Source organism: Panthera tigris, chromosome E3 (genome assembly GCF_018350195.1).
Source record: "Panthera tigris isolate Pti1 chromosome E3, P.tigris_Pti1_mat1.1, whole genome shotgun sequence".
Lineage (NCBI taxonomy): Eukaryota > Metazoa > Chordata > Mammalia > Carnivora > Felidae > Panthera > Panthera tigris.
This window is the reverse complement of record NC_056675.1, coordinates 32,021,966-32,043,497: the sequence shown is the minus strand read 5'-3', so window position 1 is coordinate 32,043,497 and position 21,532 is coordinate 32,021,966. Positions and strand designations below refer to the sequence as shown.

Sequence of the window (21,532 nt, the reverse complement as noted above, 5' to 3'; positions counted from 1 at the left end):
CGTGCCTTTCCCACGGTCTCTTGGGGCCTGGAACCAGCTGGGTTGGCCCTAGTAAGGCTCCTTGGGCAGGCCTGGGCCCCGAGGGTCCTGCTCAGCCTACAGGCCTGGTAGAGTTCCCGGGGTCTCCTTCCAACCCAGACACCCACCTGGTCCTTGCCATCCCAGCCCACGGCCAGGTGGTCCCGGCGTCCACGTCGTGAATGCTCGGAGGACAGGCTGAGACTGCAGTGTCGCGGCAGGGAGAGGGGCAGCTGGTGCGTCAGCTCCACTGGGTGGGGGCACAGGGAGGGGCGGAGAGGGCCCAGGGGGATCTCAGCAGACACAGCGACCACCTCCGGCAAGGTGGCCACTTGGGGGCCACGTGCTCAGGTAATCCACACAAAATTCAGAAGCTACACCTTCACTGGGTCACCCACCACTCAACGCACCCGCCCCCCACCCCCCCCGTCCCTGTGAGAGCCCCAAATCTCCCCTCCCCGCTTTGCAGGGAGACTCAGCACCTCCTGCATCAAGAGGTGGAGCCCTCGAACCTGGGCCTTGAGACTTATTAATAGGAGTTGGGGAAGGGGATGCTGCCACATCCCAGCCCAGGCTTCGAGAGGCCTCAGCTCCCACTCGCTCCCTGGGAACCTGCCCAGGCACCACAAGAGGGAACCCAGGCTGGCCTGCTGGACGGTGACCGCACATAGGCAGCACCTGGGTCTCCCAGCCAAGGCGGTCCTCCATCTGCCGGGAGCCAGCCCCCAAGAGAGTTGGAGAGCCCAGCCAAGGTCAGCAGCAGCCTGTGCCCAACCTGATGCTTTCTGGTAGAAACCAGTGAGTTTGGGGACGGTTGTCACTCACCAAAGGCTGCCTGGGCCACCTGCCACCCAACATTCCTCACACTCAGGGGTGACCTGTGTCCCTTTTGAATGCCCCGCACCCACCTGGCCCACGGTCAGCTGGCCTCTACTCGCATTCTGTTCTAGGGTGAGACATGGAGGCATCTCCATAGCTGAGACCTCACACTGGGCAGTCTCCCTGCCCTAGACTTTCTTCCTTCACCCCCTAGGCTAAGTCTAGCTGCCCGGACCTCTTGCAACACTTGACCCCATCTTGTGAGGCCACCGGTTGGCCCTGTCTTCTCAGACCCATGAGCAAGAGTCACCTGAGACTCCATGGGAGACAGTGGCCCTCTGAACTCTCTGGAAGGGTGCCAGCAGTTCCTACACAGGCTCCTGGGAGCTGTGCCCGGAGACAGTGCCACTAGGTGCTTCTTAAGGAGCCACCAGATCATTAGTCTAGAGAACGCCGACCACGTTCATGGGCCCCGCACTCAGAGCCCTAACCCTCCTTCTTCCCACACTCTGACCCCCTGACTCCCATGCTCTGTACCCACAGAGCAGGGTCCTCAGGCTGCCCAGCCCAACCACACACCCCCTGCATGCACCCACACACCCTCTGCACGCGCACACACACACACACACACACACACGCACGCTGCCTCAGCTTATTGAGGATCTATGCATTTCTTCTGCCTTGCAGGGCACACGTGTGGCAACTGTGACCCTGGGGAAATTCCTTCAGACCACCCAGCAGGTGGTGGCCCCGGGACCGGGGTCTGCATTGTGTCGCAGGCCTGCAGGTCGGGCTCTGCTCTGTGTAAACTGACAGCCTGTGTGACCTCACAGTCCCTTCCAGGGGGCTGTTTGCTGGAGGACCTCGGGGGACGCAGGTGCCGTCACTGGGGCTTCTGTGGGACAGCACTCACCTCCCCTGCCAACTCTCAGCCTCAGCTCTGAACCCCCTGGGAATGCTCGGGGCTGCCCCACCTTCCACACGTCCTGTCTTATCACACTCAGGGGAACCGTAACTCCGGGCTCGGGGCTGGGACCCTGCGTGGCTGGGGTCCCTGGGGCCGCCCGCCTGTCTGCACCGCTCGCTCCCCCTTCAGTGCACTTGGGCCACTCTGGCCTCGCTGCTGTTGCTCTAGCACTCCAGTCTTATTCCCACCTCAGGGCCTTTGCACATGCTTTTCCTTTTCCCCATGATGCCCCTCCTCAGATCTTCACCACAGCCAGCTCCTTCTCATCATTCAGGGCTCAGCTTGGACATTACCTCGTCACACAGGCCTTCCTAGGCTGCCCCACCCACAGGAACCCCACACCCCCTAATCAAACCCTTCTCGCTCTCACACTCTGATAGGCTTTTCCTCACATTCGCATCCCTGCACACTGCCTCTCTCCCTGCGGGCAAGGACCTGGGCCATCTTATTTCCGGACGGATCCCCCAGTGCCTGGAACAGCATCTGGGTCGAGCAAGCATTCGAAGATGGTTCGTGGAGCGAGAGAACCGGCCACCCCCGTCAGCGGCCTCTCAGACACTCACCCTGGAGGCTGAGGTTCCCTGGGGGCCTGGGGAAGGACCCAGAGAGGCTCCCGTGGAGGGTCACCACCTGGTCATCCCACAGAAGTGTCTGGTGCAGGGTGCGGGTCCCACGGGCTCTCTCGTACGAGGTCTGCAGGACCAGCTCCCCAGGAAGGGTGCCGAACTGGAAGAGAAAGACAGCACCGGGTCACCGGACAACCTGGTCCGCGTTGCTGCTTGGGGTAGAAAAGAAGCACTTTCGGAAGAAGAAAGACAAGGAACATTCACGGGGCATCAACAGTACACGGGGCTGCCAGAGACATCAGGAAGCGAGAAAGCCAAAGGCTCCCGGGGGATGGGCAGACAACGCGGTGGAGGGGTGGAACACGACACAAGACGCCGCATGGCCCCGTGAAAGGGACACCACCTCTCAGCTCCCCTTCCAAGCTGTGTGGCCCTGGGTCAGTCCCCTGACTTCTCTGAGCTTCAGTTTCCCCGTCTATGAGACGGGATGAGAGTCCCAAGGCCAACCTCTGCCAGCCCGGGGCTGACCTGCGGGCACTGCCACGTGGGAGCTGCTGTGGTTTGCAGCAAGGGTTCCTCAAACACTCAGTGAGCAGGCATCATGTTCCAGACCCAGTGCTGAGCATCGGGGGAGGAGGTTAACTGCCCCACCCTGATGCAAGACCCCCGTTACTCCCTGCCCTGCGGAGGACAGCCGCTTCCTCCCTGCTGTCTCTGCTGCCCCCTGTAGGTCCCTCCCCACGCAGCAGCCGGAAGGGTCTGAAATCATCGCTTGGACCACATCCTCAAAGGCTTCCAATTTCACAGAGAACTAAATCCAAACTCCTCCCTGAGGCTTGCCAGGAGCCTACACGATCGGACCCCTACGACCTCCTACCGCATCCATACTCCCCCACTCTGCTCCAGCCCGGTGGCCACTCCTCAAACATCCCAACTCATTCCTGCCCCCAGGACCTTTGTATGTGCTCTTCCCTCTGCCTGGAAGGCCTTTCCACCAGATTTTCAGACGGCCAACACTTGCTGGTCATCTGGGGCTAGCTCCAATGTCAGCTTCCTTGTGAGGGTTTCCTGGCCCCCTAAAGAGCTCCCCCGCTATCACCCCATTTTTCTTTTCTCTATAGTATGTATCACCATCTGGAGTATTTTCTTACTTATTAATGCAATTTTGGGGGCGTCAATCGCCCCACCGGATGGACACGGGATGAGAGGAAGGATCCACCAACCCTATTCCAGGCGATGTCCTCTGCTTCTAGGACCTGCCTGTCCTGGACCCTAGTAGGGGCTCAATAAATAACGTGCAAGGGAAGGAGACAGGGAGGAAGGGACAGACACAGAGACCAGCTGCCGATCCATTCTAGCGAGTCTCGCCTACTTCACAGCCCGTGACAATTCCTCTTTTCTCGAAGGGCCGCCCCAAGAGCCTCCCCAGCCGGCCCCGGCTGCCCTCCATGCACCTGGGGGAAGTTCTGTTCCAGCCTGATGATGTTGGTGACACTGGCCTTCGCGGTCACCACCCTGGTGCCCACGTGGAAATGATGCTCTTCTACCGCCACGAAAATCGCGCTCTCGGCCTCATGCTCGGAATACTGTAGCTGGGTCAGAGAAGCAGGGGACAGATTTCCTCATTAGTTTCCTTTATTTTTTTTTTAATTTTTTTTAATATGTATTTTTGAGAGACAGACCATGAGTGGGAAAGGGGCAGAGAGAGAGGGAGACCCAGAAGCCAAAGCAGGCTCCAGGCTCCGAGCTGTCCGCACAGAGCCTAACGCAGGACTTGAACCCACCAACTGTGAGAACGTGACCTGAGCCAAAGTTGGACGCCAAACCACTGAGCCACCCAGGTGCCTGCCCCATTGGTTTCTGATGGAACGTTCAGGTGGATCCCGGCTCCAGGCTGTAGGGTTGGGCCCAAGACACCTGCAGCTTCCTGGGCTGGACGAAGTCTGAGGAGATGAGGGTCCTGAGCCCCGGCCGAGGCTACCAGGTGTGCCCATGACAACCACCTCTCCAAGCCCTTCGAGCTGTAACACGCACTTGAAGGCAGCTACTATCCCGGGGCCATCGGGCAAGAATTGTGGTTGCATTAGTGTTGTGGACAGCAGGGGGCAGTCTAGCGCAGGGAACTAGGCACAGGCAGGGACAGCAGATGCCCATTCTGGCTCCACGGCTGTCACATGGGGTGGATGACCCCTGGCTAGTTCCTTAACCACTCGAGTCTCTGCTTTCTAGCAGGAGATAATAACCGGGATGATGAGACTTTTTATTAATGTGCTGCAAAAAGCGTATGAAGTAATGTGCCATCTTCCAGACTGGCTACACCACAGAATCACTTAGGGCATTAGCCACAGATACAGATTCTGGGTTCCTACCCGCCGCTTGTAAAAACAGAACCTCTGGGAACAGGGTGGAAAGACTGGTATTTTAAAATGTATTTTCTTTGAGAGAGACACAGAGAGAGAGCAAGAGAGAGAAAGCCTGCTTGCAAGCAGGGGTGGAGGGCAGACAGAGAGAGAGAATCCTAAGCAGACTCCACATTCAGTGCAGAGCCCGATGTGGGGCCTGATGCCATGACCCCAGGATCATGACCTGAGCTGAAACGAAGAGTTGGATGCTCAAATGACTGAGCTACCCAGGTGCCCCCAAACTGGTATTTTTGAAGAGCTCTGCGGATTAGCAGTACCCTGTCAAAACATTCAACCCAGATCTCATCTTGAACAAAGAATCTGACAAATCCCGACGGAGGAGTTTTGCAAAATAACTGCCTGGAAACTTCACAACTGTCAGTGCAGGGCTTTTCCTGCTTAGGGGAAAGTGTATCAACCTCTGCAACTTACTTTGAAATGTGTCAAAAACTCAGCTGGATGGGGAGCTATCTGATAAAGCAACAGGAGTGAACCAGGAGTAAGGGAATCTAGGCACTGGGTATGTGGATGTTCACTACAAAATTGCTTTCATTTTCCAGTGTCTGAAAAGCTTAATAGTAAAAATATTGGCGGGGGGAATAGGTACTGGGCAGGAGAAAAAATTCTAGATCAGGGGTCCACTTTGGGCCAAATTTGGCTCACCACTTGATTGTGTAAATAAAGTTTTATTGTAACACAGCCACACCCATTTATTTACATATTGTCCATGGCTGCTTTTTTGTTACAGTGACAGCACTGAGCATTGCAACAGAGACCATATTGGGTTTAAAGGCGAAAATATTTACTATCTGGCTCCTAAGGTCTGCAGACCTCTGTTCCAGATTAAGAAATCAAAAAGAACAACTAAGCACCCCTGGTGATCCTGCAGAAGGTCCTAGATTTAAAAGAAACTAAAAACAAACAAATTTTTTAAAAACCCAGCTTGAAACATTACTGGAGTAACTAGGAAATTTTATTACAGACTACATATTAAATCATAATATTACTACATCATGTTAAATTTCCTGAGTTTTGTACTTACACTGTGTTATACAAGAAAATAGACTTTTAATAGGAAACACTCACTGAAGTATTTAGAAGTAAAGAGGTATGATGTGTCCAGAAACATGTCTGTATCATCTCTTAATTGCACAGAAGAAAATGTATGCGTGTGTGTGAATATACAAATATATATAACACGTAAGTATAAACAGAAAGTTTTGGCAGGATATTAACAACTGGGGAATGTTCACTGTCCCACAGTAACTTTTCTATAGATTGGAAAGTATACAAAACAAAGACTGGGGTCGGGGGAACAAGAGGTTCCCTGATGGATCGTACAGCTGCAACGAAGCTTGGGGAGCACTGACATCATGTGAGCGCACCAGGACGGGGCCTGGCACACGGTAGGGGCTCTGCAAACAGAGGCGGCCGAGCCCCGGGCAGGGAGGGCACTTAACAAAACCGGGTGGCTGGCAGGATGGCGAAGTGACCAGTCGGCAAATGTAACAACCGATCACTCATTCCATCAGTCAACATCTTTCCCAGAGCACCTACTGTGTGCTGGGCCCTGGGTCGGGTATGCCCTCCAGAAGCTTCTGATTTGGGGAAGACTTGCAGACAGGGAAACAGGTAATGGTAACGGTAACAGAGGGAGGGGGGCACGCCAGCCTGGGCCTGCTGTCTACCCCCAGGACCCCCAAATGCCACGCGCAGGCCAGATGCGTGACCAGGGGCTGTCCTGGGGGTCCTGGGTGAAAAGGGGATTCACGGACAAGGGCGGGAAGAGACACAGAAAGCCTGGGCCGTGGGAACAAGACAGGGCACCCGGGTGGCACTGCTGCCTCAGCTCCAAGGCCTGTGCCACTCGACCCAGCTGTCGGGAGCCTGCCAGGCCGGTGAGGTGGTCCCGGTGCCAGGCCCCCGGCAGGTGGGCCTCCCCCGCTCCCCAGGGTCCCGTGGGCTCAGCAGGGGGCTGCAGGCCCGGCCCAGGAATGTGAGCCTGGGGGTGTCTGGGAAAGCTGGAGCCAGGGGTTTCTGAGGGCAGCCCACAGGGGCCTGCCGTGGGCCTGCGGACACATGTGGACAGGTTACGGTCCCCGGCAGGGCCCCCTCCCACCTCGGCAGGGCATCTGGAAGCAGTCAGGGCTCAGGGGCGGCTGGGCACAGTTACCTTGGCTGAGGCTGTGCGGGGACAGCAGCCCAGAAGGCCAGGGAGCCGGTGCCGGCCGGAGAGCTGCAGCTCTTTGCTGGAAGGAAGGACAGAGTGTGCCTGAGGCTGGGCACGAGGGCGCCCACGGCTGGTCAGGGCAGGCCAACCTCCCCGGCAGAGGGCAGGAGATCCAGGAACCTGGCCAGGGGCCGGTGGGGGGCGTTCGCACGCCCCAGGCCCAAGGGCCGCGTGGTGCCGGGTCAGGTGACACGCGTTTCCATCCCCGCCCGGCCTGTGTCGGGTGCTGGCCGGGGAAAGTTCCTCAATTACCCTCTGTGAGCCTCAGTTTCCCCCTCAGCATAACGAGCTATAGCGGTGCCGGGCTGAGTGTCTTCGGCGGGCCCATCAATAGGCCCTCTCGGGTTTGGCCAGTGGAAGCCTCAGCAGGGTCTAGATGGCAGCATTTCAAACGTGGGCTCGCTCCTGGCAGCCGAGTGCACACGGCACGCTTTCCCCTGGCCCCTCCAGGCCAAGGTGCTCATGGCGGCCCAGTGCTGTGAGCTCCAGGCTGCTGCCCCTTCCTGGTGGCTCGGCCACACCGTGGTGTCACTCGTGGCTGTGGGCTGACGTGTGCATGTAGCAGCATCTCTGGCCACTGCCCACTAGAAGCCAGTAGCTCCCCAGCTACAACAACCAGAAATTTCCCCAGACGTGGCCCCATGACCCTGGGCGGGCACAGTCACCCTTCGGCGACCTGGTACGGGGGCTGGAGCCTGGTGGCCCCCCGACTTCATACATGCGTGAGGCCACCGGGCACCGGGCCAGCCACCCGGCAGGTCCCCAGACTGAAGAGCTCTAACAATGACTAATTTGAATTTGAGGCCTAGGATGCATTTAGTTTGTGGGACCAGGAACTCCTCATCTGTGTCCTGCCCCCCAAAGGCCAAGGCTACTTTATGAGCTGTGTGGCCTTGGGCAGGTTGCTATGCTTCTCTGAGCCTTTCTTTCCACATCTGTGCAGTGGGGCTGTGGGGAGGGTTCAAGGAGGCGCTGGGGGTTAGAGGTCAGCACGCGGTAGGGGCCCAGCTGATCTCTCCCCCTCACCCATCCCTCTCTGCTCGGTGGGGGATGGGGGGCGGGCAGAGTGGCAGGGAGCCCCTCACCTGAGCACCTGGCTCTGGCCATGCACGTCAAGGACCAGGCTGGCTTGAGAATCACAGGTCAGCTGCAGGGAAGAGTGCATCTGTCCCTCTGCCCAGAGCTTCTGGAACACGAGCTGAGGAAGCAGCAGGCTGTGAGGTATGGGGGGGTACGGGGGGCCCGAGGACCCTCCCAAGCCAGGCCCCACTCTGCAGCCCACAGTGCACCCCACCAGGCCTGCATCCCCGGACGCCAGCAGAAAATGAGCCCCACCACGTCTCCCCACCACGGGGCCCGAGACCAAGAAAAGGGGGTTTAGATGAAGTCAGAGGGAGCAGGAACCAGGTTCCCTCAGTTGGGGGGGTCCAGTGACAAAGACCCCCTGCATGAGGGGTGACAGGGCCTCTGGGAACAGCCTCTCCTCGGGGCAGAGTGGAGTGGGGGCGGGGACGTGCTGCTAATCGAAAACAAGACGCTTCTGGAATGTGACAGTGACTCGCCGGGCAGCCAGAGGGCCCAGCCGGGAAAGGCAACTCTGTGCCAAGGGGCAGTGGCCGGAGCCTGACCCCATTCACGGGGCCACAGCAGGTTCTTCTTCCCAGATGTGGGAGGGCAGCATGGCAAGGGGCCCAGCTGCCAGCCAGAGCCCCTTTGGCTGCCCGCTTGCCACATGACCTTGGGCAGGTGGCATACCCTCTCACGTGTGACCTGGAGACAGTGATGACGGCGACTCACCATCACAGTGGCAGCCAAAGCTTCTAAACCACCTGCTCCACCAGGTGTAAGTGATGCGAACTCTCCCCGTGCTCCCCAACCCCGTGCTATCAGCACAAGTATCACCCCCATTTCATGAGACTGAGGGCACAGAGAGGCTAAGGAACCTGCCCCGGGCCCCACAGCCCGCAGGCATCAGAGCTGGGATCTGACTCCCAGAGCCGAGATTCCTAAGGACTCTGCCGCCCGCCTCTCACGGGGTGTTAGGAGGAGGAAAGGAGTCACGGCACACAAAACCCCGGCGCTGAGCACCCCGGTGCTCCACAGACCAAAGCTGGGCTTTCACTTGAACGCAAGACCGGAAGGGGCAAAAAAGCACGCAGGGCGGGGAGCTGGAACTCGGGCCGCAGGAGGCCCGTCCACACGCCCCAGGGCTGCAAACACAAAGACGGCTGAGCAGACACGGGTTCCAGCGGTCAGTGTCACCAACAGCCTTCACCGACTGGAAAGTGCCAGAGAGATACAGAGAGAGAGAGCACGGTCGGTCGTGCACACAGCGGGCCTGGCGCAGGCTGGGAACCGGATGGAGTGGGTAGACCTGGGGGGAGACCGGCCCAGCGTGGAGGTGGGGGGACCCACGTCTCACCTGGCTGGCGAAGGGCAGGCCCAGCCCCCGGAGAGCGGGTACCGCGTGGCTGGCATTCACCATCAGCTCCAGAGTGCCGTCCATCGGCCAGGCCACCAACGCTGCCACGTCCACGCTGACCCCACCATCCCCTCCGTGGAGGGCCACGCTGGCCTCGGTCTGGGTCTCTAAGGGCAGAGAAGGGCACAGGCTGCTAAGGGCTCAGTTTGCTTCCTTTCTCAGGGGGCATGAACCCCAGGCAAGGCTTCTTGCTTTGAGCCACCGGGACGTCAAGAGGCGGCCCCCACCTGCCCCCGGGGATCTCGGCCTGGCTTCTCCTCCTCCTGGGCTGGCTGCCAAACTGACACTTCGCACTGTCCCCGCCAACCCTTCATGCTCCCCGCCTAGGGAGGGTCAGCCCCTCGAGGGCAGGGCCTTTACTTTTCCCCGGGCCCATCCCCAGCACTTAGCACCCCTGGACACACCCCAGGGGTCCAGGGCTTGCCAAGGGAACAGAAGAATACTTCCCTCCAGGTTTATCAAACATCCAATCACTATCAAATGATTCCAACCTGCAGCCTGCCTGGCCCAGACTGGAGGGGCCCCGCTCTTTCCACCCATCCAGGAACCTCTCATGGTGCCCAGCTGGACCATGCCTCATCTTAGCAAGCAGGGGGAAAAAAACCCTCTGGACAAGGAGAATCCAGAAGCTTTCTTCTTCTCCTTTTTGGACTTAGACTCCTCCTGCTCCATCAGAAAATACTTACCCAGGGTAAGTGCATGAGGCCTAGTCTACATCAGAGGCCAGCTTCCTGGGCCATGCACCCCACAGCCCCAGCCTGTGACCCCTGGCCCAGGCCATCGCCAGCCTTGTGGGCCCATCAGCGCAGGTGGCGCTTTTGGCAGATGTGGACAAGGTGGCCCTAAGCCTCGGTTTCCTCGTCAATTAAGTGGGCACAGCCTGCCCACCTTGAGTGACGATGCCAAGATTCGTGGAGGTAACACACCTGAAAACACCCGGGGGGCACACAGACCTCAGGAAGCGTTCCTGTCCTCACCTGATGCGGTGTTTAACCACATGCACCTGCTGTGTAGGGGGCCCGAAGAGGAGGGGACACACATCTGAAGGGGCCCCCATCTCCACGCCCGGGCATGTTTCAGACCCTCGGGGACACCAAGAATGTTAATACCAGGCAGAAAATACCCCCTAAGGGGTTGGGACAGTTAAACATGGACAGCAGTGCACAGGTGAGAAGTTTCCGTGGCTATAGGCGGCCATACCAGGTTTCTCAAGGGCCAGGAACCGGTCATCCTGGAACAACTGTCCAGTCATTTACCCGCCACGACCCCAGTAAACCCTTCCTCAGAGCAGTCTGTGAGGTCAGTCCCTCTCTGTCTGTTCCAGGTTCCCACTCAGCCCATAGCGGGCTGAGAGCCAAGGACAGAAAAGAAGATGGCCCAAATGACAGGGGAGCCACCAAGGGTCCCGTTCTCTGCAATCTACATAGTGGTCAGACAGTGGCTCTGGAGTCACACTGCCCGGATTCAAGTCCTGATCTCAATGTTCAACAGCTGTGTGGCCTGGGACACGTGACTCAACCTGAGTTTCCATCCTTCTCTGCAGAATGGGGGCAGTGACTAATCTCTACCTCATATGTTCATGACTTCATTCAACAGATGTTTAATTGAACACCCACTCCACTCCACTCTGCAGAACAGGTAAAAATCATCCCTGGGTCCTTGTGGAGTACACATCCTAGCGTGGGTGGGCAGAAGACAGGCAATGAGAAATGAAGGTGTTTAGTAAGTATGTTATATGGTATGTTAGAGCTACCAAGCCAGGAAAAGGATGGAATGAGCTAGACAGAGGTGGGGGTACAAATAAACAGGGTGGGTGGGAAAGGACTCATGGAGGAGATGACTTATGAAAAATATCTGAAGGAGGTGAAGGACTGAGTCAAGCACATATGCAGGGGAAGAGCCTTCGAGGCAGAGGAACAGCCTGTGCAAAGGTCCTGAGGCAGGAGCAAGCCCGACGCGTCTGAAGAATAGCGAGGAGTAAAGTAAGTAGGGGCCAGAAGTCGTGGTCAGTGAGATGAGTGTGCGGATCCTGAGGGCTCAGAGGCCCCACTGTGGACTTTAACTTTCCCTGGTGTAACTGGATGGCTGAGCAGACCCGGCGAGCTCCTGTGTGTAGACAGCTTGCCTGGTGTGTATGCAGTAAGCCTCGATCAACACTGGCTCTTATTACCGTTACCTTCCCTTCCCCCTCCATTAGAAGTTAAACCGTTTCCCCCTAAAAATTAAGTTGAAGTCGCAGCCACTAGTGCCAATGAGCGTGACCTTATTTGGAAACAAGGTCTCTGCAGAGGTCATCGTGCTGGCATGAGGTCGTGCTGGAGTAGGGGGGAGCCCGAATCCAGCATCTGGTGTCCCCAAGAAAAGAGGCACAGACAGATGGGAGGGATGTGGCCACAAGCCGGGGAACGGCTGGGTGGAGAGGCAAGGAAGGACTGTCCCCAGAGAGCCTTGGGCAGGAGGGTGGCCCCGCTGACACCTGAGCTCTGACCTCTGACCTCCAGGACCGTCAGTGAACAAGCATCTGTGGTTTCGGGCCATGCAGTTTGTGGTGCTTTGCCTTGGCAGGACTGGGAAAGGAGCGCATGCTCGCAGGGAATCGGGCAAGGATGTCCCGGTTGGTTCTGGAGCTCAGGACCACTCTGGGCCCGAGGGGGTCTCAGCGCACCCGAGACTGGCGGGCAGGCTCCGGGCCGGGGGAAGCCGGCTCTTGGGTCTCGGGGCAGGGCCCTGGGCGCCTTACCGAGCGTCTGCAGCCTGGCGCTAAGGCGGGCCTTGCGCGGGAGTCCGGCCCGCAGCAGGGTCACGCTGTTGTGTTCGCTCCAGCCAGCGAGTTCCAGGTGCCCAGCACGGCGACAGCAGCTCACGGAATAGCTCAGGGAGGTGGGCCCCGCCAAGATGCGTCCGGAATGCTCGAAGCTGGAGCCGCGGCCAGGAACCTCCACAGCGGCCTGGAATGACACGGAGGAGAGGCCGCCTCACCCTGTGCCGGGAAGGCAGCCCGGCCCAGCTCCCCCTGGATCCGGGAAACCCACAGCGCCGGGCTGGGAGGAACAGAGGCCCCCCTGCAGGAGCAGGTTTAAGGAGGAGCAGGGTTGCAGGTGCTGTTTTGCCGGGTGGGGCTTGCTGGCTGAAGAGTATCTATTAAGAGGAGGGGCTCTTAGAACTGCGATGGCTCAGGTAGGCCACATGGGCACAGAGCTCCCGCCCTGCCTAAAACCTTCCAAAGGTACATGTGCTTTGTAAACTTTTTACTGTGGTAAAATACACGTAATACTTACCATTTGAAGGCTACTTTTTAAATGCTTATTTATTTGAGAGAGAGCATGAGTAGGGAAGGGGCAGAGAGAGAGATTGACAGAGACAGAGAAAATCCCAAGCAGGTTCTGCACCGTCAGCATGGAGCCTGACGTGGGACTCGATCTCACGAACCGCGAGATCATGACCTGAGCCGAAATCAAGAGTCAGAGGCTTAACTGGCTGAGCCACCCGGGCGCCCCGATCCCTTGTGATCTCTTGAGCAAGAGAAGCGCCTTGTGTTCTAACAAGGTGACCTCTGGGGGACTCCTGGAGAGGGCCGGCCACCAGGAAGACTGAGCCTTGGTTAGAAGCTGGAACCTTCAGCCCCGGCCCCCCATCCTTGAGGAGGGGTGGAGGAGCTGGGGATTGAGTTAATGACCCAACATGCCTACGTGATGAAGCCTCCATGAAAACCCAACTGTGGGGCTCGGCGTGGGGGGGAACACATCCACGTGCAGGGAAAGCGAGCCAGCAAATTGTGCAGGGAAAGCGAGCCAGCAAATTGTGCAGGGAAACCCCACCCATCTGGCTACACACGTTCTGTGCACCAGAGGGAAACAAGAGCACGTTCTGGGCAGGGGGTGAGGGTGGGGGGGGGTGACGTCGACCAGGGTGGGTCCATGTGGGGAGGGTGGGGGAGGTGATTTTGACCAGGGCGGTCTATGCAGGGAGGGGGGGGGGTTGACATCAACCCGCATTGGTCTACGCCCGGCGGGGGTGGGGGGGTTTGACATCGATCAGAGCAGGTCTACGTGGGGAGGGAAAGGGGGGTGACGTGGACCCACGTGGTCTACGCGGGGAGATGACGTCGACCAGGGCGGGTCTACGCAGCCAGGGTGGGGGTGACATCGACCAGGGCAGGTCTGTGCAGGGAAGACTGGAGAAGGGACATGTGCACAAAGACCCAGGGAAGCCAGAGGCGGGCAGGGGGCACGGAAGGCAAGGAGGACCTGCCAGTTTGAGTACAGGGCGCGGACAGCGTGGCCCGAAGAAAGTCCGCGAGGGCAGCCATAGCGGGTGAGCCCAGAGAGGGGACTGGCCAGATCCTGGCACGAAGCTTTCTGGCGCCGGGCTGGTGTCTGACTTAGAAGGGCTCTAGGTGGAGACCACGGGGGCCACGGTGGGAGCAGGGAGCCCAGCTAGGTGGCTAGAACCCAGGTGTGACCTGAGGGGGCCTGGAGCAGGTGACAAAGCTGGAGGTGGGGAGAAGGGGTCGGGCTCTGGGTATACTGGGGGGGATACGCTGGCAGTTCCCGCGAGAGGTGCGTCTGGTGTGTGAGTGGCACGGGATGAAGGATGACACCAAGGGTCTGACCGCCGCCGGTCAAGGAACAAGGGGCTGCTGGCCGAGAGGGGCAAACAGGAGGGGCGGGCGGTGCCCGCCCGGCCGCCAAGTGAAGCTACACACGCAGGTGAATCCAGAGGACGGAGAGAGACTCAGAGACAGCACTGACGTGAGACACCGGGCCAGCCCCCCCCACCCCGGGCAGTGCGAGCAGACACGGGTAACAAGGGGGTCAAGGACAAGCGCTGGGTCCCAGGGAGACTTTGGAAAACGAGAATGGGTAATGGTCCCGGGGCTGCGGCTGGGCTAGGGAAGAGGGGGCTATCCCCACTTCCCAGATGAGAAGACCGAGACTCGGAGGGAAGTCTGAGTCTATTCCACATCCCTGCCCTCCACCACACGTCCAAGGACATTTGCTGAATGAAGGAGGGCACACGGCCGTGGGTTTCCACGAGCACCGAGGCTTACCCGCAGGCCCAGCGTGTCCTCAACCCGCAGCGTTCGCAGCATGGGGACGTCGTGCTGGAGGGTGTACTCCAGGGAGATGCGCTCTGGCTGCCGAGTGAACGTCAGCTCCTCGGACACCTGTCGGCATGGACGGCTGTGAGCTGGGCCACCGCGCCGGGCTGTCCCCACCCCCCCCTTCCAGCCGCCAGCTCTCGGAGGCCCCGCCAGCAGAGCCCCACACCTGTCTGCCGTCCACTCCGACCTTCAGGGTGCCTCTGTAGCGGGGCCCCTGCCTCTCGGTGGCCAGCTGCAGCAGGACGTGGGCTGGGAGACCCGAGGGGCGGGGCTGGGGCAGGTCGTGCGTGAGCGAAACCTCCACCTCCTGCTGGTTCTGCAGCAGAGCAAGGGAAAGAGACTCACCGCCTGGGAGGTGGCCAGACTCTCTCACGGGGGGGGGGGGGGGGGGGGGGGGCGGGAAACAAACCACTCCAATGTTACACCAAGCCTCTTCTGTCCCCCTCCCTGGTGGCCGGGGCACCGTAGAAAAAGTTGGGGGGATTTACACCAAAAGCAGTCTGTACATCTGGGATGCCTGACATAAAGTAAGTGGCAAGGAAAAAAAAAATCCCGGGGCGAGGGGTGGACCCGGGAGAGGAACCTGAGAGAGAAAGGGCTTCCGCGAGGCACAGGGAAGGACCCGCAGGATGTTTGGGAAGGACACGCCTTGCAGGCTGGGATGCAGCAGGAAGAAAAAACATCAGGGGCCCGAAGGAAAACTCCCGAGACATCCAGAATGGTGCTCACTGGAGGACCGGCGAGGGAGCTGCTCACATGGGTGAGCGCACACAACGTGCCCGGGCTGAGGACAGCACGGACTTTTAAGTTAAGGAGCGGTTAGCGGCTCTCCCCGGGAGCTCTGGGAAGGCCAGCTGGTTCGCACGGCAACCCAACAGGTGATTTTACCGGCACACAGCCCGCGGTCCGCCAATTCCACCCCGTGCGTGCTCACCAAAACACAAGCACGAGTGTGCGTGAAGCAGCACTACCCGTAAGAGGCCAAAATTAGACACTCGCGTCCGTAAGGACGGAAAGCAGGGTCTTGAAAGGACACTTGCACATCCACATTCACGGTAGCAGATGCACATTAGCCAAAGGGTGGGACCAAACCGAGGATCAGCTGACGGATGAAGGACAGACAAAACGTGGTCTATCCACACCATGGGGTAATTACTTAGCCTTAGGAAGGGAATTCTTTTTTTCTTTTTTAAGCTTATTTATTTTGAGAGAGAGAGAAAGCAAGCAAGCAGGGGGGAGAGAGAGAGAGAGAGAGAGAGAGAGAGAGAGAGAGAGAGAGAGAGAGAGAATGAGAATATTCCACGCAGGCTCCGCATTGAGAGTGCAGAGCTTGACGCGGGGCTCGATCTCAAGAAGTGTAAGATCGTGACCTGAGCCGAGATCAGGAGTCGGACGCTTATCGGACTGAGCCACCCAGGCACTCAACAGAGGAAGGGCATTCTGTCACCTGCAATAACACGGATGAACCCTGAGAACATGATGCTCAGTGAAAAGAGCCGGTCACAAAGAGACGTACTGTATGATTCCACCTAGACGAGGTAGGTGGGGTCCTCAGAGACAGAAAGTATGTTGCCAGGGGCTGGCAGGGGAGTCCGTGTGTAATAGAGACAGGTTGGCAACAGTGTGAGTGTTTTGAAAATCACTGAAATGTGTACTTAAAAATGGTTGAGAAGATAAATTTTAAAAAAAATTTTTAATGTTTATTCACTTATCTTTGAGAGTGTGTGAGCGTGGGGAAGGGACAGAGAGAAACACAGAACCTGAAACAGGCTCCAGGCTCTGAGCTGTCGGCATAGAGCCCAACGTGGGGCTCGAACCCACAAACTGTGAGCTCATGACTTAAGCTGAAGTCAGATGTCCAAGTCACTGAGCCACCCAAGTGCCCCAAGATGGTACAATTTATGTAAATGTTACCACAATAAAAAAAAAATTTAGGACAAAATAAAAATAAGGACATGATTGATGGATACGATGGTCAGTCAAAAGAGGACACCACCCAAAAGCTAACCAGTAGGACGGACGGATGAATCGTGATGTGTGCGCAGCAGGGAATACTATCAAGCAGTGAAAAAGGAAAAAATCAACGAGTGCAGCATGGGCGAATCTCACAAGCTTAACGTTGAACCAAAGGGGCGGACGTGAAGAGGAACATGTGTGTGCTTCCGCAGATGTGACATTCAAGAACTCATGTTTGTGGGGACTCTTGGTGGCGGGTAAGAGGAATGGGGCCAAAGGCGGCTTCTGGGCTCTACTCACATTCTGTGCTTCGAGGTAGGTGGTGGTTGGTTTGTGAAAACTTCACCAAGCTGAGCATTTTCATCTCTGGGCTTTCCTACAGTACTTATGTTGTACTTCAAGAAAACTTGTGAAAAATTTATTTATTAAGTTAATTTGAGAGAGAGAGGAAGTGAGAGAGTGTGCGAGCAGGGGAGGGGCAGAGAGAGAGAGAGAGAGAGAGAGAGAGAGAGAGAGAGAATCCCAAGCAGGCTCTACACTATCAGCACAGAGCCCGACGCGGGGCTTGAACTCATGAACCGTGAGATCACGACCTGAACCACAAGAGTCAAGCCACTTCACTGACTGAGCCACCCGAGTGCCCCAAAAGTCTTTTTTAAAGCAAACAAGCAAGAGAAAAGTGGGGGGCCATGAGGCCAGGGGAACTGAAGGCTTTCCTCCAATTATGGGTCCTGATGCTCTCATCCCCTGGGGCCTCTTTGGAGCTAGGAGGGTGGCCGGTGCTTCTCCTCGGGCCCCAGGACCCCTTCCCAGGCCGCCCCAGGCACCCGCTATCCCCGTGCCCTCACCTCGGCAGTCTTGAAGATGAGCAGCGCCCGCAAAGTGCTGTTGTACACTGCGACCAGCGCCTGCGCGTCCGCAGCCACAGAGCTCACTTCGACGTAGCCGGAGCTGTTGACTCGGCCCAGGACCCCCAGGGCCTGGAGGGGTTTAAAGAGACACAGAAGCAGGGCTCTTCACCAAGACACGGCTCAAAGCAGGCATCGGGAGTCCTAATGCCTCTCCCACGAACCGGCTGCAAAATGGGGTGGGAACTCCTTCCCAGGAGAGGGTTTGTGACTTTGATCAAGTTCTCAAAGGTCCTATGGCTGCAGACAAGTCTCACAGGTCCCAGGTCTGTAGCTCTCGGCCATCTGATGAACTTCTCTCTCGGGCCTCCCTCCTCCCCAAACCGCCAGGGATCCTATCTTTTTAAAGCAGCCAACGGAACCAAGTCTTACAAGTCAACCTGCCCAAGAGTCTGGCAACCACAGGAGCTGGAGAACTGACTTTTCAGCAGCTCTCCCCCTCTTCCCCTTGCCATCCTCCCACGTGGACCCAAACATCTGCTCCTGACAGAGGAACCTTCCAGAAAACTGGCTGCAAGCAGGAACACAGAGTGTTTCTGGGCTCCTCACCCTAGCGCATGGCAGAAAAAGACACCGCCATTCCCCGGGCCTGCACTGTGCCCCGGGCAGGGCTGGGCAGCCAATGTCTGCTGTTTTATCTGATCCTGAGAGCAGGGGTCTTTAACCCCATTTTGATAAAACTGAGGCTCAGAGAGGAGCCATGATTTGCTCAAGGCCACCCAGAGACAAGGGCACAGAGCCACGATTCAGTCTGGTGCTTCCTGACGTCAAAGGTGGCCTCCCCAGCATGGGCCTTGACACGCCCTGGCCAGACAGGCATTGGGCCCTGTCAACCCCTCCCTCCTCTTGGGAAGGTCTTCCTCCCAGGCCCCTGGGACCCCTTCCCCTTGGGTTTCTCCTCCCCGCTGGCTTGTTTGCGGCACCCGTGGCTGCTTCTTATGCTACGGCTCCTTCTACACCCTCCCCACGGCCACCTGAGTCAGTCTCGTGGCCTTCAGTGGGACCACCGAGAGCCACGGACCTCCAGTCCAGACCACAGCCAACCTCCTGACTCCAAGAGCTGTGCCCAATATCTTCACTTGGGTGTCCAACAACTCCATCAAATTCAATACGTCCAAGATGTGACTGTCAGGGACTCCTCCCACTGTGCTCCCCATCATAGGAAACAGTAGCCCCAGAGCTCTTGTCACACAGGACACAAGCACAGGAGGCACCCTGCTCCCCGACCCCCTCTCTCACACACCCAGACCCCCACCCAGTCCTCTCACAGCCTCTACAAAGGATCCTGAATCTGAGCGTACTTTTTATAAAACAGGAGTCAGCACACTATGTGGCCCATGGGCCAAACTAGCCCACAACTTGCTATTGTAAATAAAGCTTCAGTGAAATACAGTCACGCCTGCTTGTATATATATGTTCTATGGTGTTTTGTGTGACAACCACAAGGCTGAGTGGTTGCTACAGAGGCAGCACAGCCAGCAAAGGTGAAGATATTTACTGTCTGGACTTCCAGAGAAATGGTTTGCTGACCCTGGTCCTAGCAAATGCCCTTTCCTCTCTGGCTCTGCCTCAGGGCCTTTGCACTGGCCATGCCTAGAACACTCATTCCCCAGATATCCACATGGCTCCTCCCTCTTCTCCTTTAAGAATGTGCTCAAAAGTCATCTGGTCTTCAGGGCCGACCTTGACCAAACTGCAGCATGTGTCCTATCGTCCTCCCCTCCCCCGTTGCCACTTTCTGCCTCTCTGTAGCCCTTATCACTAAGTAATATACTCTGTAATTCGCTCGTGTAGGCTGGGGACTGCCTGTCTCCCCAGGTAGGCATTTACCTCTTCTGGGTGCGTGGCCACATTTCCAGGGCACAGAGTGGGCTCAACAAGTATTTGATGAGTCCCTCCCTCTGGGATTCATTTCCTCTCCCTTGTTTGGCAGGCGGGGGGGGGGGGGGCGGGGGGGGAAGGAGAGGAGGGGGGGAGGCAGCCCCTGCCCCACCCCCCGTGACCCTGGGGTCCACTCCTCCCACGCCGCAGCGCCACCTACCTGCAGGGCCTCGCAGGAGCTCTGGGCCAGCACCTGCCACTGCAGCCTGGGGCCCAGGTGCAGCTCCCCACTGCCCTGCAGCTCACAGGCCCCCGCCCGCAGCCGCAGATCCAGCCGACGCCCGGACTCCCACCCAAGCTGGGTGGTCAGCAGGGCCTCTGGGGGGACAGCCCGCAGCGCAGGCAGCGTGTGACTCAGCTTCACTCGGAGCGTGGCCTCGGACCGGTGCAAGGCGGCCGCCAAGGTCAGGGAGGCAGTGCGGCCGGCCGACGCGAGGGACCCCGATACGTCTGCTTCCCCATCTGCAGCGCGCAGAGAGCCGCTGAGCTGTGTCCGGGCTGGGAGGCCCAGGCCCTGCCAGACCAGAGGGGGTCAGAGGGAGGTCCCATGTCAGGGGGGAATCTGACCAACCCGTGCTTCCCGCGTCCCCCATTCCAGCAACAGCAAAATCACAACAGAGAAGTATCCACTGGAGAAACTTAGTTCACAACTAGCCTGGTGCTACGTGCTCCCCAAGGACAGCCTCTTTTCATCTGTTCCCAGCCCTGAGTTGGGTCGTCACTATCCCCAAATGACAGACGGGGAAACTGAGGCTCGGAGGCAGAGCACACGCCCGGGATCACACAGCTGGTACGTAACAGCACTGAGGTTTGCACGGGGTTTGTCTTTAGGCCGGTCTAATAGGATAGTCACTAGCCGCATGGGGCTGCTTCCATTCAAATTAATATGAAGTAAAAGGAGAAATTTAGTTTCTCAGTCATACTGGTGAGCACAGGTGAAGTGCTCAGGGCCTGCAGCGACTGGCTACTGTTCTGGAAACGAAGGACAGAACTCTTTCATCATCCCAGAGTTCAAGGGCTGGGCCTGCTGGTTCCCATGATGCTTCGGCCTCTCCGTCGTGGGCAACTCGATTAATAGAGACAGAGCATAGACAGACAGGGATGCTGAGAGGACTGGACCCCATCCCTACGCCCAGGAAGCTCCATCGGGAGGTAAGAGACAAGGAGACAGGCAGAGGGGCCTGCCCCCCGCAGACAAGGACGCCAGTCCTGACTCAGCATCTCCCTTTCCTGAGAGTCGGGCTCCCCTCCCCCAAATATCATAGGACCATTCTCACATCATCTCCTGGCCCAGAGAATGCCCAGCCGGTGGCCTCTAACAGGTTATGAAACCAAGATGTGCCTGTCCCCACTGTTAGCTAAGGGGAGCGCCCCCCATTTCCTTCCTGCACTCAGAATTTCACTAAAAAAGACAAATTGATCAATTCCAAGTCGGTGGCCCTTCTGTCGCACAGCGCTGAGTGAGTCCCCCCACCCTGTGCCTTGATCTCCTCATCTGCCGAGGGGGAAGGTGAGATTAAAGAGGAACCAAGGGTCAGAGAGAGCATCTGGGAAATAATGGCTGGGGTCTTGGGAGGCTCCCGGGGCATGAAGCCAGCCAGGCTCACGCCTCACGCCTCACGCCGACAGGGGGTCCGGAGGTCCCTCCTCGTGGACCTCGTGGGCCCCCCATACGCACCTCCAGCAGCGGGCAGCCCGGCTCGGCGGCCAGCGTCCACGTGCTCTGGTTCTCCACGTGCTGCTCCAGCGAGCCCTGCAGCCGGCACGGCCCCAGCTGGAGGGCCAGGGAGCTGTGGGCAGGGGGCCGGGGCTGGGCGGCCAGGCTGATGGCGCTGCTGGGTGGCAGACCCAGGCGGCCCAGCAGGGGCAGGGAGTGGGCCAGGCGCCCGACGACCAAGGTCTGGGGCCCGCAGGTGAGGGCCAGCAGCAGGTGGGCGTCTCCAGGGTCACTTCGAAGGCTTGAGGCCAGATTGACCTCACAAGGGCTCCAGCTCAGGCTGCCCTCGGCGTGCAGGGCCTGTGGGAGGCCTGTTGCCTGGAAATATGGGGAAGTGGCTGGACTTAAGGGCAGCTTCAGAAGCCCAGACGGGGGAGCTGGCGATGGGCCTGGGTGGGAAAGGGCAGCGTTGACCCTACGGCCTCAAGTCCACCAGCACCTCCCCCTGCCAAGTGACCGATACCCTGTGTACCCCATCGACG

At 58.2% G+C, this 21,532-nt stretch overlaps 1 protein-coding gene across 1 annotated transcript in view; it reads right to left on the bottom strand.

The window, feature by feature from the left end:
• Positions 1-21,532, bottom strand: part of LOC102965660 — a 136,576-nt gene that overhangs the window by 26,128 nt on the left and 88,916 nt on the right. Inside the window, exons 44-50 of the mRNA XM_042971197.1 lie at positions 12,225-12,432; positions 9,425-9,591; positions 8,088-8,200; positions 6,946-7,021; positions 3,825-3,962; positions 2,368-2,530; positions 147-268 (exon numbers count right to left, since the gene is read on the bottom strand). Of these exons, the coding sequence (XP_042827131.1) occupies positions 147-268; positions 2,368-2,530; positions 3,825-3,962; positions 6,946-7,021; positions 8,088-8,200; positions 9,425-9,591; positions 12,225-12,432 (987 nt within the window). The remainder of the gene's footprint in view (positions 1-146; positions 269-2,367; positions 2,531-3,824; positions 3,963-6,945; positions 7,022-8,087; positions 8,201-9,424; positions 9,592-12,224; positions 12,433-21,532) is intronic.